This window comes from Branchiostoma belcheri, unplaced genomic scaffold (genome assembly GCF_001625305.1).
Source record: "Branchiostoma belcheri isolate BF01 breed outbred unplaced genomic scaffold, Haploidv18h27 scaffold1, whole genome shotgun sequence".
Classification (NCBI taxonomy): Eukaryota; Metazoa; Chordata; class Leptocardii; order Amphioxiformes; family Branchiostomatidae; genus Branchiostoma; species Branchiostoma belcheri.
In genome coordinates this window covers 1,261,797-1,280,282 of record NW_017802379.1, presented here as the reverse complement: position 1 = coordinate 1,280,282, position 18,486 = coordinate 1,261,797, and the positions used below count along the sequence as shown (strand labels likewise).

Here is an 18,486-nt window from a genome sequence, read left to right as displayed (position 1 = left end):
CTCTCTCAGACTAATCAGCGTTATTTTATAACCATATTTGGGCATGTTGAGCCCCCATATACCGCGTCTTCTCACCGACGCCTCAGTAGAAATGCAGGAGCAGGAGCGGTCCGTCCGCACTTCGTTCCCTGGACAGGGAGACGGGCAGACCGGTCGGCCTCTTCCCCCGCTGCCTCGTCCCCCTCAGCGCGGCGAGAGCATCCGTGGCAGCGGCAACTGCGACGCTTTTAACAGGTAGATACAAACAATTATCTGCTAACGACAGAATATGTAAATATTGTACAAAAAATACAGTGGATGATGAAATGCGCTTTATTTTCCACTGCCCTCATTATGTTTTGAAAATGTTAACGTTCCCTAGCTTTATTCACCTTCCCAGCTTATAAAAACTGCATCTCGCAAAATGTCGACCATTTCATATACAAAAATGTACTACAATGCATTTAAATCAGCTAGCATTTCATACCTTGGGCATTTAAAACTTCAGAAAAAAGCCCCAAGATGAATCCTTTATTTTATGGACGGTACCCTAAAATCAGCCCAGGGCCCTTGCAGTAACCATTCTCCGTCAGAACTTTGGGAATTTTTGCTCCACGAGGGTCAATATACTGGATAGTGTGGTTTCAACTCAGTATGTAGATAATTGACTAGAATATTGGCCTTGACAAATCGGGTTTCCAAGGCCTAAAACTGCACTGGATGCCTCTAACAGGTGGCAAGGAGAGCACAGAAAGTCTCCGAACTCATACCCTCGCGGAGACGACGCCAAGCCGGCAAATCCGCCGAATCTCTCACCGCCTTCACAGGAAGGTAAGATGGGGACCAGACTGCCCCAGGACGGAAAGGACTCGGACGGCATGGGGCCACATGTCAACTTTCCCTACGCAACCGACACCTCGACAGGTAGGTTTATTACACCTTTATTTTGGCCCCCCATATTTGAGGAGGGTATATGTGCATTTTCTTTCCTCGCTTTTCGGGTTATATTAAATTGACCAGCAGATCATTACAACTGTTTTTCTTATCGCTGCCTAGCGCCTACAATTGCCGACGTGAATAACAATTAGATACACATGTAAGTTTTATACTGTATCGAAGTATTTTCCTGGTACGCGACAGACTATTAAGTGTTTAGACCTGGGCCGGTTTATTGCGCCATGCCTTGTAAAAACAGACGCCTGCTTTTGCGCGTAGAAAGAAAAATGAAGCCAGAAGAGGAGTAACTAGTTCTCCAGTCTGTTTCTGAGATATATTCCAAATGTAAGAGTCTACATACTGGCCATTGCATGTGCACCGATAATAGCACTCTCACATTTCCATCATACAGTGTAACGCTACTATTCATTTACTCTTGGTAAAATTTGGCCAAGTCTCCATGTAACGTAAAATCATGATGACGTTTAAGCAGAAAATTGACAACAGTGTTTTTTTTCGGATCATTTGCTGTGCTTTATGCATATTTCTATTGGTGCGTTTTTTCTTAGAAAAAGCAACAGACTGGTGAGCACTACCGCAAAATTCACCAGAGCCACACACCTGTTGGAATCACTATCACAAATTAAAAATTTAGATACATACATGATTATTAATTCATGATAACAGACAGCACGGGTAAGGATGTGAAGAGTGACCGCCGGGGCTGCAGCTGCATGGCGGTGACCCTGGCTGTAGTGGTGGTACTGGTCAGCGCTGGCTTCACTCTCACGGCATTCATGCACTTTCAACAGCAGCAGGTAATGATAACTCTGCGAGCTTCAGTGTGCAACACTATACCGGCCTCTGCTACAACTACTTACGCCCATGGAATAAGGGTCGTGTGGCGCAGCGGTAGCGCGTTCGGCTCGGGACCTAGAGGTCCAGGGTTCGATCCCCACCCATGTCACCGATCTTGTGCCCTTGGGCCTTTACACGAATTTCCTCACTTCACTCAGGTGTAAATGTGTACCTAGCTTCGGTTAGGGACGCCCCTCGGATAGGACGTAAACGGGAGGTCCCGTGTTTGAAGAGAGCCACACCTCGAGCACGTTAAAGATCCCACCACACCTTTCGAAAAAGAGTAGGGGCATGCCCCGGTGTGCGATGGTCCAAAAATTCTACAGCCCAAATACTACAGTGTAGCAGAATCATCAGCAAGTTGATGTTGGCTACCTTAACCCCCCAATACCAATACCAATAGTAATACTCCCCTCGGGCTCAATGGCCCGTAGCGGTAATTTAGACAGGCGGGCGTAGTGCTCTTGGCTACCGAAGGAACCCGGCTAACGGCCCGATACTAGTCTGGCTTCCCGGGTAGGTAATAATGTCAGCAATGTTGCTCAGAGAACATCAACATTTATCATTACTGCTGGTACTCTGGTGTTTATAGAATATTACAGCTGGCCTTTTCTGTTGGTTCTGTTGTGTTTTAGGAAACATTACAACTGATCTTTACAACTTACAATTACAACTGAATGATATTCTGGTGCTTATAGAATATTACATCTGACCCTTTCTGTTGGTTCGTTGTGTTTTAGGAAACATTACAACTGATCTTTACAACTTACAATTACAACTGAATGTTATTCTGGTGCTTATAGAATATTACAGCTGGCCCTTTTTGGTGGTTCTGTTGCGTGTAGGAGATATCCCAGCTGACTCTTGCCGTGTACGCTGAACGGAACCGAACAACCGCCTTGGAACAACTTCTGCACGAGATGAGTGACATGGTGTCAGGTAAGTTAGTTGACTTTACCTTGATCCATTCTAAAACTCACCACCACCATTTTCTGAAGTTTCCAATCGTTTTCATCTTTTTTTCTTTCATCTACATGTAAAGTCGAAACCTCTGGGCTATAGCTACCTGGTATTTGCGGCTTTGCAACTGAACAGCATGGCCTGTTGTTATAATCTACATGTATACAGATATATAGATGGATTGCTAAGGTATTTCGTATGTGGCTAGAATAGGAGTTCCCCTGTCAAAATTATGTGAAAATGTGACTCTTGTTGAGGTTTTAAGTAAAGGTTAGGAGGCATTTTGATCAGCTTGTGTGATAACAATTTAGGCCCTTTTTGGCACCTATTTTTTGGCACCTATTTTTTGGCACCTATTTTTTGGCACCTATTTTTGGCACCTATTTTTTGGCACCTATTTGGTAACCGCTGTAGATTTTGGCTCTAATATTAACTTTACTAAACGAATGTTGTAGACTTCTCTTTCAATCCAGGATTCGCGGACAAGATGCATGGAGATGACGACTATGAGCCTTACGGACGACCTGCACAAGTCAAACTCACTCTACTACCAGGGCAGGTCAAGAAGTCTGGACCACCTACCCAAGGCAACCCCTCCGGACAACCTGGACAAGGCAACCTCTCCGGACAACCTGGACAAGACAACCTCTCCGGACCACCTGGACTAAGCAACCTCTCCGGACCACCTGGACAAGGCAACCTCTCTGGCCTACCTAGACAAGTCAACCTCTCCGGACCACCTGGACATGGCAACTTCTCTGGACCACCTGGACATGGCAACCTCTCTGGACCACCTGGACAAGGCAACCTCTCTGGACCACCTGGACAAGGCAACCTCATTGCGCCACCTGGACAAAGCAACCTATCTGGACAAGACAACCACTCTGGACAAGGCAACCTCTCCGGACCACCTGGACAAGGGAATCTCGTTGGACCACCACCTGGACAATTAATCAAAGGCAACGTCTCTGGACAACCTGGACAAGGCAGCCTCGATGGACAAGGCAACCTCTCTGGACAAGGCAACCTCTCTGGACAAGGCAACCTCTCTGGACAAGACAACCTCTCCAGATCACCTGGAAAAAGCAACCTCTTTGGACAATATGGACAAGGCAACCTCATTGCGCCACCTGGACAAGGCAACCTCTCTTGGCCACCTGGACAAGGCAACCTGCCTGGACCACCTGGACAAGGCAACCTCCCTGGACCACCTGGACAAGGCAACCTCCCTGGACCACCTGGACAAGGCAACCTGCCTGGACCACCTGGACAAGGCAACCTCTTTGGACAACCTGGGCAAGGCAACCTCTTTGGACAACCTGGGCAAGGCAACCTCTCTGGACAAGGCAACCTCTCTGAAACATCTGGACAAGGCAACCTCCCTGGACCACCCGGACAAGGCAACCTCTCTGGACAAGGCAACCTCTCTTGGCCACCTGGACAAGGCAACCTCTCCGGACAAGGTAACCTCTCTGGACCACCTGGACAAAGCACACCATCAGGACCTCCTGGACAAGTCAAGCGCTCTCTCCCACCCGGTTCTCTACCGAAGGTGCCGGGTGGATTCCCAGCGTTGACCGGGCAAGGCGGCCCACCAAGTCCGTCCGGCCCGCCAGGTCCGCCCGGCCCGCCTGGTCCGCCTGGATTACCCGGTCGCCTCAGTTATCCATCGAAGAAGCAGCTGATTGAAATGTGCCAATCAGATAACCCACAAGGTAAAGAACAACGCCCGTCTTTACAGGTAAATAATTATGTGAAACTGAAGCACTATTCATGAGTACAAAAACTGCAGTTTTTACTCAATATATATGTCACAGGGTATACATGTAAATATTCTGTAGGTTGAAGGTTCTGAATGTGTGGCAGGGCCATTAGACAGCCCCTTGTTATACGATAGCTTTAAAGCTGGTGTTACAAACGGCAGTTTTACCAGCTTACCACTGATGATATTTAATCCTTCCTTACAGCCTTTTGTGCACCCTGTGATAGTGGGTGGACCGAAAAGAACAACACTTGCTACATCGTGATGAGAGGCAAAGTCAACTGGACTGCGGCAGACTCGCACTGCAAACAATTCCAGGCAAATCTTGCTTCGATTAAGGACGCCGACGAGAACAGCCTCGTAACAAGTCTCATCGGTAGCGGTGGGTAGTTTTATCTAAACATATCTAGTTGTCAATTGTGATAAAGTTATGCTGGTATCTTACGCACGCTTTGAAGTGCACTTAAAGGTTAGGTTTAAACCATTCTGATTGGATTTTGGCAACGGGAGCAAGCCCATGGTAATGTCTTGTACACGCTTTTCTGTGTTGTCCAAGGAGAAAAAAGCCAAGAAAAAGGTGAAGACAATAATCTTTGTTCGCACACACACACACACACACACACACACACACACACACACACACACACACACACACACACACACACACACACACACACACACACACACACACACACACACACACACACACACACACACACACACACACACACACACACACACAGACACACAGACACACAGACACACACACATACATGCATACAAACATACATGAAAATATAAGCAACCCACACACGTATGAACACACACACACCCAAACACACACACAAACACACACACACACACAAACACACAAACACCTCCATCTTGATATAATGATGACAGCATTACGATATATTTAAGATCTCACGTAAGACTTGTTTCTTTACTCGCAGCCCCCGAAGGCAGGACGCCACTTGTCTGGATTGGACTCAAAGACGTAAAAAAACGTAGAGGGCAGAAGTGGGCGTGGACTGATGGGTCAAGTTTCTCTTTCGCCAACTGGGCTCGGGGTCTACCTTCTAACCTGAACCTTCCGAAACAAAGGAAGAATTGTGTTGGAATGTACTCAAAGGTGTGTTTCAGGCATATATTTTTTTCTTCCATTCTTCCTTTCTTCCATTCTTCTATTCTCCCTTTCTTCCATTCTTCCTTTCTTCCATTCTTCTATTCTCCCTTTCTTCCATTCTTCCTTTCTCCCTTCTTCCTTTCTTTCGTTATTTCTTATATCGTTATGTTTCTAATATTTACCTATTTATATGAATATAATTACTTTGTTTTCATAGAATACCAAAGGCAAGGGTCTGTTAAAGAAGAAGAAGAAGAAGAAGAAAGGAGAGTGGACTAACGCGCATTGCAGCAACACCTTCCCCTACATCTGCATGAAGCCGAAACTGATGAAAACTTGATTTAAAAAAACAGCCCTTGTCCTGCTGGAATTTTGTACACAATATTTTTCAATAATTTTACGTCTTAATTTGGTCATAGACCCTGCGGTGGCATAGTTACTTCCGCATTCGTTGCGTTTCGCAACGGTGTGATGCGTTGCACGAGAAACATCCCCAAATCGTACCTATACAGATTGCTAAATAGATGGTACTGTATGTGAAAAACAATTATTTTTGGGCTCCGCAGGACAAGGGCTTTAATGTCCAATGCGAAAGAATTTTATATTTGCAAACGTTCGACTGTGCAACTGCGGTCGATCCACTGCTGACATTCACTGTACGAATACATGAATTAAGCACACCCTAGAAAGCCTGCGTAAAGAAACGGAACCTTTAGGCGTTCTTTTAATCTGTGCGTAAATAATGAATTCTTTGCAGTGTTACGTTTGCTGCATTCAAATTATGGACACGTGACTCAAAAGTGTCAGATTACATCTCTGTTCATTGATGATTGGTTCCCCTGTTTTGACTTTGTCTAGTGATGGTTGTAGTAGAGAATCTCACCCTGGCAATTTTGATTCACGGGTTTTTTTTTTTTGATTTTATTTATTTGCACATTGAAACAAAAACATAATGCAATAATACAAGAATGAAGTTAAAATAGGTGCAGGAGGAGGGCAGAAGCATGGAGTGCTTGTACGAGGCCCTCCCCCTCTAAATTTCGGGGCACACATGTGTAATTTGCATAACGTGACGTCACAGAAGGAAACAGGGAGCCCAGTCCTTTTTTTTGGTTGGAACAAAATTCATTCGTTCGAGCTAAGAACTTGTTTCATAATTAAATGACTTATACAACAACACAGATGAGCTTTTCTTCTGTTCTTATTAAGATGTTCTAGCATTTTATTTTGGAGAGAAATTTGAAGACTCTGAAATTAATTTTAGTATACAATATTCTGTAACAAATGTTTGTACGTTTTCATTGAGAGGAGGAATATTTGGAAACTGGGTTCCTACAAGATGTAACAGCCGTTTTTTTCTACATTTGCAAAACGCTGATATGATAAACATGTGAACATCCTGTACAACGCTTAGAAAACATCTTAAATGGTAGCAAATAGCATCATATGTATAGTCTCAGGCCTGGTACTATGTTGGTCGTCAGTTTCTTTTATACACTTTTATGCCTTGTAGTAGCAATGCACTGTATTACATCGTGACCAAGAAAAAAGGAACAGGTTAACTATTTGTTTGTGTAATGTTATGAAATAGCACAATCATGTATGTTACAGTAGACAATGATAATATTCTATTCTATACTATTACACGTGTGTTGTATACAGTAAGGTAGACAATGGTGATACTCTATTCTATACTATATATTGCACTTTCTTCCTCTGAAAAATATATTGTATCAGTGTACTCGACGTACATTAGACACTGTGCATCTACATATGTCTGCAATAGTTGGTAACATTCTGTTACATCATCAGTATACGTAGTAAAACAAAGTTTTGCAACTGAAATCTATACAGTAAAAACTGATCATGTCGATGGACGTTAAGTAGAAAACCTGTAGGAGAAAACTGTGCATCAGTATATAGCCTGGGTGCCGGAGTTACCACCGGCTCTCTCCTGTCTCTTTCTCATTGGCAAAGACATCAAGCTAAAAGAGAGAACCGGCCGTAGCTACAGATGATGGCTTCCAGGCTTGTTCGTCACAAATGTTGTGAAAGTGACGGAAGCTTGGACGCTGTGTTTTCATGGCAATACAACTGGTTGCACGGAACTATTTTGTCTGTGTTATTATATTCAGTGCAGTTGCGGCTTGGAAACCCGATTTTTCAAAGCCAATCTCTAGTCATTTATCCACATACTGAGTTAAAACCACACTATCCCAAAGTATATTGACCCTCATGGAGCAAAAAAATTCCCAAAATTCTGACGGAAAATGGACACCGGAAGGGCCCTGGGCTGATTTTAGGGTACCACCCAGAAAATAAAGGACTCATCTTGGGGCTTGTTCCTGCAGTTTAAAATGCCCAAAGTATGAAATGCTGATTTAGATGTGCTTTATGTGAAGAAGTATGTATCAATATCACAAAGAGTGCCTTAATTAGAATATTTCCAGTTTTGCTGTCCTGAAATCGCATTGGATGCCTTTAAAGCCAGCAACACTGGTGTACAGATATATCATTCCAAAGAGGAAAACGAAAAAATGAAATGATAATACAGTCACATCAACAGTTCGTGAATTACAAGATGATAGCATGTCAACAACATGGGGTATCATGCCCTGCAGTACCGTACAAGGCCGCTAGATTACCCATTATTGACCTTGGTCTTTGTTGTCCCAACCCCAATCATAAAAATACCTACACCACCTGCAAACACCGATATAATAGTGAGATATTCTTTGCTATAAAATCATTGACAAAATCTAATACTTTCCCACTGGCATTTATTGCTCATTGAAAGGTAAGTAAATCAATATTCAGATCAGCATTCTCCTTTTGTGAAAGGGCTTTTCCTCATTGACCTATAATTGTTTTATTTTTGCAAAATCTCGTTTCCTCGTCCCGTTTCCTTGTCACACCTGGCCGATACCAACAGATACATAATGATAATATGATAAAGATGGACGAGTCTACTTTAAGACACTACCGGAGGTATAAATGTGACTTTTAGACTCTATGTGGATTTGGCGGAGCAACGTCAAGAAATATGAACTGATGTGACTACGTATACATATAAAAACATGTGAAATTGAGAATTTGTTGGAAATGCAAATCGTACAATGGGAAGAAATCTGTATACATTTTGGCATCTTTATATTTGTGTCCTTGTCCTATTTTCACACTGTCCATTAAACTGTGCCATGACATCCTATTGTCTTATTTTTGCAAAGTCGCGTTTCCTCGTCCCGTTTCCTTGTCGCGTTTCCTTGTGACCTGTTACCTACAATGATGCCTACACAGACTTCTGAACTAAAGATTTAGCATTTCTTTTGTGTTTGTACCAAAATAGATTTGAATATTCATGATTTATTGGTACAGGAAGCTATGAAAATGTATATAAACCCCTCCATACCGACCACCCTGCACAGCCCGGCCGAAACTTCTACAGTGCGCAGACCTCACTGCGGATCTGGTGGGTTCTTCTGTACTTATAATGCGGGTTGCAATTGTAGCGCTTGCGATGCAAATTCAAGCGTTCTGTAACTCTATATTGCATTAGTTGATTGCATGCTTTGTTATTTTATTTTTTCATCAGAGATTTGCTGACAATGACGTCCTGCGACGAGAAGAAACCGCTGCCCCCGGCTGACTTCTCTCTGGGAGGCGCCTCGCTGCACGACATCGCACGGATCAAGGTAAACATCGTCACGTATATCGGATGATGCACGCGCGGTGTTTTCCGCGACGGTATCGCCTTATGCCGTATGTTTGAGCAGAAAAGGTTACAATTGTTTAAACCTATTGCAAAACCGTTTCTTTTAAACTATGACGTGCGGCACGGTCGTCCATTAAAGCCCTCCATCGTAGGTTTATCGGACGGTGTGGCTTAAGATATATTTTTCCATTGTACCAAAAACTGGCGTTGATAAAATCTCCAAACATTCGGTATTAATAATTGATGATTAGAAATGCTATTTGAAGCAACTTTCATTGAAAAATGTGCTGGGCTCGACAGTCCAATAAACGCACAACCGCTACCCTGTTTAACGGTAAATAAGGTCCAAAAGCCTTGCTCCTTTCCATGACGTACATATGCATGTAAACTTTCCGTTCCTCGACAGGAACAGATCCTCGAGGGAAACCAGAAGCGTCGGAAGATCGTGATCGGAGTGACCTGCGGTGTGCTGGCGGTGCTGATCGTTCTCGGCATCCTGCTAGGCGTTTTCCTGAACCACGACCCCGTGAAATCGGTAGGTACACTTGCGGGGCACATCTGTAAGTATGCTGAGCAACCTCGGCCAATAAGGACAAATAAGTACAAAATCTCAAACGTAGAATACATCTAAATCCTTCAGTCCTTACAGGCGGAGTGTGCTTGATCTTGTTAGCGCTGAGTGTCCTCAATTTTGTTTTGTGTCCGGCATTTTATTTGTAAAATTTAGGAAATGAGTAACAAACTGCGAAACGTAAACTGTAGATGTTCCGATCTTTCTCAAAGTCACTTGGACGCGGGATGCTGTGCTTTGTTTAATTCTACTTCCTTCATTTTTGCTGTAGCGACATCTGAAGTTCCGCGACGGGAACAAGCTGTACTGGGAGACCGTCGAGACCGACGAAGACGAGGGTACCGACACGTTCTACACCGATAGCGCCAGCGGGGCGGCGGCGGTCATGTTCGACCACAATAAGGTACATTAGATGATAAACCTGTTTTTAAGTCAATCTTTCAAGATATCTGCTATTATTTTTATTTTGTACATATCAACCTGTTGATTCTACAGTACATCGTCATTTCTTTACGTTCCTGTTACATTCCTGTGTTGTCTTCTCTAGGAACTGAAGGCTTACAAGTTTTCTGGACGAGACATCTGCTACATCGTGCCCGAGGAGGAAGGAGAGGACCAGGTTGTGAAAGAGGTGGCGACGGACATGGAAAACAAAGAGGTACGTTTACATAGAGCCATTACAACAAAGCGATATTCACTGGAGTGGTCCTTAGTACATAAAATAAAGTTCCCACGGCCCATGGCCGTAGGTTGTTAATCCTCTGTGTCTTTGGCACGGTTTTGAAGGTAGAGCCCTTCCCCCTCCTTTCACCGCCTTTCAGTCAGGTACACAGTTTACACTTTAGTGGAGTGAGATGCGAAAATTCGAGTAAAGTGCCTTTCCAAGGAATGCCAGAGACCGAACTAGCGACTCTTGATCTCCGCTAGCCTGGCCGCTTGGCCATACGACACCACGTGGTCCTTATACCAACATGTTGTTAATTCATAATGATTGTGTGCTGGTACTAGAAATATCAAAAAGAAAAAGAAAGTAAGAGAGTAGCGTTTCTTTACGTTTCCCCCAAGTAAGTGTCTTCAATGCCTTTTCCACAGGAGGGATCTATTCAAAAAGTACAAAAAGGCAGTACTGTCACTATGTCCTTGGACGAGTCCCGTCCGGAGACCCCGGAGCTGGGTGAAGCGATGGAGTTCTTCTGCGGCGACCTGGAGCCCCGCTGGGCCACTCTCAGCCAGGCCGATGGCCAAGAGGAAACTGGCATTGCGCTGATTGCCCCAAGTAAGTTCAGTCTTCTTTAACGCGTGATTTTAGAAGATAGATTTAACTGACCCTTTGCACTGCAACAATACATTCGTCTGCACAGCTGTGTGTCATGTTCATCGCACAAAGATCTGTTGGAATTGTCTTAGTTATTCTTATAGTTCACATAAACTCCACATAGAAAAAGGCAGACACAACCGTATTCCTCTACAGCAAAGGATCTGCCAATTTTGTAATCTAGATAATATTGGGGATGAATGCCATTTTGTTGTGGATTGTACATTATATAGAAATGAGAGGGATTCCCTCTATACTTATATGGCAGATAAGTTCCCAAGTTTTAGACATTTAGACAAAATAGAAAAATTTGCATTCCTTATGAAACTTGACAAACCATGTATAATTAGGTCAATATGTTCATACATCTATAACTGCGTCAAGAAGCGAGAAGAAGTTGAACCTGTAAATAGTAGATCACATTAGTATGTATAGTTTAAGTGTCATTGCTGTATTCCTTTCCCCCGTTTATTCATGACCTGTACTTAGCTTGTTAGAGGAAACGTACAATGAAGGTCTTTCATTCATTCATTCATTCTTATAGATACATTTGATTACGTGTATGCTGCTTCATTATACTGCGTTATTACAGGGAAGATGGATCCAGGACCAGATGAAAAGAAGAGCCGTGTGAAGCGTTTTTGGGGACGTCGCCGACGTCGCCGTAGTGTGAATGTGAACATCAATGTGAATATAAACATTAGTGTCACTATTTTCCTTTTCGCCATTTTCGGCTAGTAATAAATAATATAATTGCAACCGTTGAAATAACAATAGTGTCAACCCTTAAGTGTATATGTTTCGTTACAAAGATTGAACTATATGATATAGTTCTTTGTGATGGATGTAACGTTAGGCACTACTCCGCTCGTCTGACCTGATCTATTTGTTTCGTAGCCTTTCTAATATCTAAACATTCAATGTATGTATCTAATAATATTTGCACACAGTAAGGATCGTCTACTGGAAAGATCAAATTTGTCGGCTTCAGTTACACACCGGCCATGCTTAGTCAGAACTCACATCAATTATGACCATGCTTCATGTTTAGGATACTTGTCTAACATAAACGTTATCTCGAATGTATAGTCTTAATTTGGGTTTGTAGCTAGCCTAAATTACTCTAACATATATATTATCGACCCACCGTTTGTTTGAATAGTTTGAACTACTCATATCGATGTTTTTTTAATATTTCATTACCATTATTTATAATAGTACATTTAATCTAGTGGTGTTTGGTAGAGTGCATGGGTGACCTATAAAATGTAATTATACCGTTTTCATCAAGATCTTCATTATGTTAAGTATTTGGTTTGATGTGAGAAATAAAAGTGTGAAGATACAAATTATGTTGGTTTATTTTCTGGGGTTTAAGGGAATAAATAACGCGTATATATTTCCTTGGCAATATGTCTCTCTCACAGAACACCTCCCTAATACAAAATATGGGATCCAGCTACATGTAGCTAGATAAAGGATTTTGTCTTCTTTTCTCGTCATGTAAGAAGATGACTCATTACACCCGAACAAAAGACGTTATCTTACCTTCTTTCTTTCTTTCTTTCTTTCTTTCTTTCTTTCTTCCTTTCTTTCTTTCTTTCTTCTTCTTCTTCTTTCTTTCTTTCTTTCTTTCTTTCTTTCTTTCTTTCTTTCTTTCTTTCTTTCTTTCTTTCTTTCTTTCTTCCTTCCTAGCTTCCTCCCTCCCTCTCTCTCTCCCTCCCGCCCTATCAAAATACCTACACCACCTGCAAACACCGATATAATAGTGAGATATTCTTTGCTATAAAATCATTGACAAAATTTAATACTTTCCCACTGACATTTGTTGCTCATTGAAAGGTAAGTAAATCAATATTCAGATCAGCATTCGCCTGGGTACCATCCGGATTTTCGCTCCGCAACGCTTTCGAGCGAAACTCCGGATGGTACCCAGGCTAGATCAGCATTCACCTTTTGTGAAAGGGCTTTATCATTGCAAGGTTCGACCTCATTGACCTAAAATTGACTTGTTTTTGCAAAATCTCGTTTCCTTGTGCCGTTTCCTTGTCACACCTGGCCGATACCAACAGATACATAATGATAATATAATAAAGATGGACGAGTCTACTTTAAGACACTACCGGAGGTATAAATGTGACTTTTATGTGGATTTGGCGGAGCAACGTCAAGAAATACGAACTGATGTGACTACGTATACATATAAAAACATGTGAAATGGTGAATTTGTTGGAAATACGAATCGTACAATGGGAGGTAATCTCTAAACATTTTGGCATCTTTATATTTGTGTCCTTGTCCTATTTTCTCACTGTCCATTAAACTGTGTCATGGCATCTTATTGTCTCGGACCTATAATTGTCTTATTTTTGCAAAATTGCGTTTCCTCGTCCCGTTTCCTCGTCCCGTTTCCTTCTGACCTGTTAACCTACAATGATGCCTACACAGACATCTGAACTAAAGATGGGCGAGACTTTATAAAGATTTTTAGCTTGGAAGAGATAGGAAAATGCGGTGAACACGTGTGGAAGTTTTACCTTGAATCCAGACTAAAGACTTGTGCTATACGCAGACTCACAGTCTACTATATATCATGAACTTTGTGTCTGATATATCTTAGTTTCTCAACCAAATGCAACCTCCGAATATGCCACTCTCTTATAGTATTGACCTACCTAACATACAGTTTTTCTGTTTTTCTGACATGAGGGGGGATGTAGAAAACAAACTACTTTGTACCTCTAAGTTGTTTGTAAGGGAAGGGGAAAACTAAAGCTTTAAGCGAAACACCTGATTGTTGCCTTTTGACATTTTCAACGTAACGTGCGTGAATGATATCAGGGAAAGTTTGCAATGATGTGGGCAGGACGGCTGATACAGTTCTTGGGTAGCAGCCAGCCATGTAGCCACCGCCAGACAGTAAAGCTCATACACAGCAATTATAGCACTTCTAACGTACATCCTATACTTGGCGTAATAGCACAACTTTTCAGACAGTTAGTAAAGTTTTCAGCCGCTCGCATGCGGACAATATAAGTTGTTGTGAACGTACATGACTCCGCAAACGTCAGTTTCGTTCGAGTTGGTTGACTGTTGGATGTTGGAGGTCCAGGGTAAAGTGGTTAAAAGGATGAGTATCGAGATTCATCCCCATTTATTTCAAGACCATATTTCATGTTCAATTTGTTGCCTGTTGCTCCTTGCATTGCGGTTGTTGCAATGGTCAGTAAGGTTGTTGCAATTGTACTTGTAGATCAGCAAAAATGTCAGTTTAAAGTTACAAAATATTTTGTACAGGCTCAACTGTCTCTGCCAGGTGGGTGGGGCTACACTCGCCATCATGGCCCCTCCCCTTGGGACAGAAATGATGAAATTAGGTCAAATAACGTCAACTTTTCAATTTGTGTCTGTACAGAAATAGATTTGAATATTCATGATTTCTTGGTACAGGAAACTATGAAAATGTATATAAAACCCTCCATACAGACAGCCCTGCACAGCCCGGCCGAAACTTCTACATCGCGCAGACCTCACTGCGGATCTGGTGGGTACTTCTGTACTTATAATGCGGGCTGCAATTGTAGCGCTTGTGTGTACAAACATGTGATGCAAATTCAGGCTTTCTGCAACTCTATATTGCATTAGTTGATTGCATGGTTTGTTATTTTATTTTTCTGCAGAGATTTGCTGACAATGACGTCCTGCGACGAGAAGAAACCGCTGCCCCCGGCTGACTTCTCTCTGGGAGGCGCCTCGCTGCACGACATCGCACGGATCAAGGTAAACAGCGGTCACATATGTACACCGCACGATGCACGCACGGAGAATGTTTTCTGTACATTGTCGTAGATTTGAGCGGAAAAGAGTGCGATTGTTCAATATTTTAAACCTATTGCAAAACGTTTTTTTTTAATCACGAAGTGCCACACGGTCATCGCGGAAAGCCTTCTATTGTTTTGGACGATTTTAGATATGTTCCATATGATCATACCAAAAACAGACGTTAGCGAAATTTGCAAGGCTTCGGTGTAATAATTGATGATGACAAATGCCACTCGGAGCAACGAATTTGCATAGTTCGACATTACAAATATTATGCAAACGCATAAGTGGCAAACAACCGCTGTCCTGTTTTAATTTCTAATACCGGTATTGTCGTCCAAAAGCCTTGCTCCTTTCCCTGACGCACATGTAAACTTTCCTCCCTGCCTCAACAGGAACAGATCCTGCTGGAGGGAAACCAGAATCGTCGGAAGATCGTGATCGGAGTGACCTGCGGTGTGCTGGCGGTGCTGCTTGTTCTGGGCATTCTTCTAGGCGTTTTCCTGAACCACGACCCCTTGAAATCGGTAGGTACACTTGCGCGGCACGTCCAACGGCATATATATTTTATTTGTAACATTTAGGAAAAGAGAAATGAACGACGAAAACGTTTTCAAAGCTCGTCTATTGGAAGCAGGGTGCTGTGCTGATTGTAGTTGCTTCATTTTTTTGGTGTAGCGACACCTGAAGTTCCGCGACGGAAACCAGCTGTACTGGGAGACCGTCGAGACCGACGAAGACGAGGGTACCGACACGTTCTACACCGATAGCGCCAGCGGGGCGGCGGCCGTCATGTTCGACCACAATAAGGTAAACATGCACTAGTATTGTCTCATGTTACATTTTAAAAAGCCGTCACCCGTTTCTTTCAGAAGACGAGACATTTCAATCATTCCTTGTTTACCGATCATTTTATTATAAACCGTGGGAAAGTTTCACTGAGAAACAATATATAAAATGAATCACAGAGGTTTCTAATAAACCGATACTTTATATTTCAAGGACCTGAAGGCTTACAAGTTTTCTGGGCGGGACATCTGCTACATCGTGCCCGAAGACGAGGGAGAAGACGAGAAGGCGAAAGAAGCTGCAAAGGAACTGGAAAACAAAGAGGTACATATGTTAAAATCACTATTGGTGTTTTAAGCCAGGTTTTCTCTCGATAATCGCACAATTTAAGTACAGGTCTATGTTCGTCGATCGCCAAACCCGGTCCAATTTGATACCCTAAGGGTAGATGCTATGCTAGACTGTCCTCGACTCTCTGATAATGTTTAGATTTGGCAACCATCCAACGATTTTCGGCCTAACCACTAACACTTTCCGTAGGAGGGGTCCACCCAAGCCTCCAAGAATGGCGGGAGCAGGAAGATGTCCCTGGACGAGTCCCGCCCTGAAACTCCCGAGCTGAGTGAGGCGATGGGGCTCTTCTGCGGCGACCTGGAGCCCCGCTGGGCCAACATCGAGCTGCCGGTGGACAGCAGCGAGGAGGATACAAGTGACGGCATCGTGCTCATTGCTCCCGGTATGTTAGAAGAACCATTTGATCTAGTACATTTTTGAAGTACTTTATCAACATTTCTGTATATAAATTGTTGGAAGCTTTGCCAACTGTAATTATCTGCCGAAAAAATGCCATGACTGTACAACAATAATCTCCACCAGACTCCTCTGCAGGCTGTACTCGGCCCAAAACGGGCCGGGCATACAATTGGCCGGGGGAGTTACTAGTAGTAACTGGTCCTATACTGTTGACAATTATATCCCCTGGCAAGTTATATCCGGACCCCTTTTATATAGGTCGATTGCTACTATTTATTCAGATCACAATGCAAAGGAGTCTGGTTGAGACTAGAAAAAACAATGTTTGTAGATTTACGATCATGATATACCCTCCGGGAATCGTTTGCGTTCTGTATATCATGTCCTGTTTCGTGTCGTTCCATACAGCTTCGCCAGGGGACGCCTCTGCCGAGCCGAAGAGCCGTGCGAGGCGTGGTTGGCTCTGGGGACGCCGCCGCAGCAACAGACGCTGGCACGTGTCAGGTTACTGCTGCTGGGGTGTAAGCATCACCTGGAGCTTCTGAAGTCAGTAAAGCAAAACCGACGATAGTAACAGCAGTTTCTATCAAAAACCAACGCTTTGAGAGAACTAAGTGGTGTGCTGCAATGTTATAGAGCAAATTAAAAGCACCATTGCGATTTAACTCATCGTAATATTATAACTGACTTCTTCATGCGTCTGTGTCTTACTCTAAGTTACGTTTTTGTATCACACATGTTAAGGAATTAAGAGTCAATTCCCTGACCTGACACAAATTAAATGTAATTAAGAGTTTCATGGATAAAGAAGGAGGGAAAGAAGAAAGCAAACTAGGAAGTACTACATACTTTCAATTAGTATTGTGCTTTTGAAGACGTTATCCTGACTTTAATGGGTGTACCATCCCAAACATGTCGGTAGATGGGGCTTTAGTTCCACATATAGTCCGTCTGTAACTTGTGTATTCCGTATGTTCCATGGAGACACAAAAGGGGCGTGTACAATACATGTATATCAGGGATCGGACCCTGCGGCGTATTGGGATATCACAGGTACGAGTACGTGCCAAGGGTCATGGGTCGAACGGGATCGGTTTGTGTGTGTGTACATGTTTGTGATTGGAAAACGACATGGCTGTGTACTAGCTAGTTGTGCGGGTGTGTATGTGACGTTACAGCGTCAAGCACTGCCGTCGTTCGGTATGTCATGTTCATCGTGAGAGAACAAGAAATAGCCATGCATTCAAGTACCAGAGTTATCAACCAAGGATTGAGGTGTTCAAGAATTCATTCTTTCCTAGAACTATCGCAGAGTGGAACTCACTGTCACCAAGTACAGTAGGGGCATTGTCAATAGATAGCTTTAAACAATGTCTAGAGCTAGAAGTTCAAGGGTTAGGTATAACAAGTCGATCGGTGTAATATAGCCAGCTGCCGCCGCGCCGCGTGCCTGCGAAGCTGGTGTGTTACGCCGAAAGGCGGTTATACCGGCTATACAGATACAGATACATCGTGCACAGCCTAGGAGCGTTTGTGGTTCCTCAATCTCAACCGCCTGTATTCAACTTGTCATCATTGTATTGCTAACAAGTGTCAGAGCGTAGCTGTTGTGTTATTGAATTATACAAGCCCCATAAGGGTAGCCTAGATACTGTTCTGGGCCGGGCCGGCTTTGTTTTTGGCTCAGCTCAGCGAAATCTGAAGTTCCGCGACGGAAACCAGCTGTACTGGGAGACCGTCGAGACCGACGAAGACGAGGGTACCGACACGTTCTACACCGATAGCGCCAGCGGGGCGGCGGCGGTCATGTTCGACCACAACAAGGTACACATGTACTAGTATTGTCTCATATTACGGCCCAGTGTGCTGAGACATGCCTTTCCTATGGCAGTCGATCTTTCCA

General features: G+C 43.3%; 4 protein-coding genes across 4 annotated transcripts; all 4 read left to right on the top strand.

Annotated features, from left to right (window-relative positions):
- Window positions 1-91: 91 nt before the first annotated feature.
- On the top strand, window positions 92-4,310 carry LOC109462435. Its single transcript, XM_019759022.1, has 6 exons — window positions 92-234; window positions 713-903; window positions 1,603-1,733; window positions 2,619-2,712; window positions 3,189-3,856; window positions 3,900-4,310. Exons 1-6 carry the CDS (start codon window positions 92-94, stop codon window positions 4,308-4,310), a joined length of 1,638 nt encoding a protein of 545 aa, XP_019614581.1.
- A 73-nt stretch (window positions 4,311-4,383) lies between these two features.
- Window positions 4,384-5,973, top strand: LOC109463647 (snaclec agkisacutacin subunit A-like). The gene is made up of 4 exons (XM_019760504.1): window positions 4,384-4,448; window positions 4,701-4,877; window positions 5,449-5,627; window positions 5,839-5,973. Exons 1-4 carry the CDS (start codon window positions 4,424-4,426, stop codon window positions 5,959-5,961), a joined length of 504 nt encoding a protein of 167 aa, XP_019616063.1. The 5' UTR covers window positions 4,384-4,423; the 3' UTR covers window positions 5,962-5,973.
- Window positions 5,974-9,045: 3,072 nt separating this feature from the next.
- On the top strand, window positions 9,046-12,545 carry LOC109463557. The gene is made up of 7 exons (XM_019760399.1): window positions 9,046-9,090; window positions 9,214-9,313; window positions 9,740-9,868; window positions 10,176-10,307; window positions 10,452-10,562; window positions 10,997-11,180; window positions 11,812-12,545. The coding sequence occupies exons 2-7, from the start codon at window positions 9,227-9,229 to the stop codon at window positions 11,955-11,957; spliced, it is 789 nt and encodes a 262-aa protein (XP_019615958.1). The 5' UTR covers window positions 9,046-9,090; window positions 9,214-9,226; the 3' UTR covers window positions 11,958-12,545.
- A 2,155-nt stretch (window positions 12,546-14,700) lies between these two features.
- LOC109462339 lies at window positions 14,701-17,217 on the top strand. Its single transcript, XM_019758917.1, has 7 exons — window positions 14,701-14,763; window positions 14,900-14,999; window positions 15,437-15,568; window positions 15,720-15,851; window positions 16,044-16,154; window positions 16,371-16,566; window positions 16,992-17,217. The coding sequence occupies exons 2-7, from the start codon at window positions 14,913-14,915 to the stop codon at window positions 17,126-17,128; spliced, it is 795 nt and encodes a 264-aa protein (XP_019614476.1). The 5' UTR covers window positions 14,701-14,763; window positions 14,900-14,912; the 3' UTR covers window positions 17,129-17,217.
- Window positions 17,218-18,486: the final 1,269 nt, after the last annotated feature.

What these genes read in the sequence shown, in the direction of transcription:
- LOC109462435 (XM_019759022.1), top strand. Translation starts at nt 92, where the DNA reads ATGCAGGAGCAGGAGCGGTCCGTCCGCACTTCGTTCCCTGGACAGGGA. An exon ending in GATGAGTGACATGGTGTCAG is followed by an intron (nt 2,713 to 3,188) that starts GTAAGTTAGTTG and finishes CGAATGTTGTAG; the next exon opens with ACTTCTCTTTCAATCCAGGA. An exon ending in ATGGACAAGGCAACCTCATT is followed by an intron (nt 3,857 to 3,899) that starts GCGCCACCTGGA and finishes CACCTGGACAAG; the next exon opens with GCAACCTGCCTGGACCACCT.
- LOC109463647 (XM_019760504.1), top strand. Translation starts at nt 4,424, where the DNA reads ATGTGCCAATCAGATAACCCACAAG. An exon ending in CCAATCAGATAACCCACAAG is followed by an intron (nt 4,449 to 4,700) that starts GTAAAGAACAAC and finishes CCTTCCTTACAG; the next exon opens with CCTTTTGTGCACCCTGTGAT. An exon ending in AACAAGTCTCATCGGTAGCG is followed by an intron (nt 4,878 to 5,448) that starts GTGGGTAGTTTT and finishes CTTTACTCGCAG; the next exon opens with CCCCCGAAGGCAGGACGCCA.
- LOC109463557 (XM_019760399.1), top strand. Translation starts at nt 9,227, where the DNA reads ATGACGTCCTGCGACGAGAAGAAACCGCTGCCCCCGGCTGACTTCTCT. An exon ending in ACCACGACCCCGTGAAATCG is followed by an intron (nt 9,869 to 10,175) that starts GTAGGTACACTT and finishes TTTTTGCTGTAG; the next exon opens with CGACATCTGAAGTTCCGCGA. An exon ending in CATTGCGCTGATTGCCCCAA is followed by an intron (nt 11,181 to 11,811) that starts GTAAGTTCAGTC and finishes GCGTTATTACAG; the next exon opens with GGAAGATGGATCCAGGACCA.
- LOC109462339 (XM_019758917.1), top strand. Translation starts at nt 14,913, where the DNA reads ATGACGTCCTGCGACGAGAAGAAACCGCTGCCCCCGGCTGACTTCTCT. An exon ending in ACCACGACCCCTTGAAATCG is followed by an intron (nt 15,569 to 15,719) that starts GTAGGTACACTT and finishes TTTTTGGTGTAG; the next exon opens with CGACACCTGAAGTTCCGCGA. An exon ending in CATCGTGCTCATTGCTCCCG is followed by an intron (nt 16,567 to 16,991) that starts GTATGTTAGAAG and finishes CGTTCCATACAG; the next exon opens with CTTCGCCAGGGGACGCCTCT.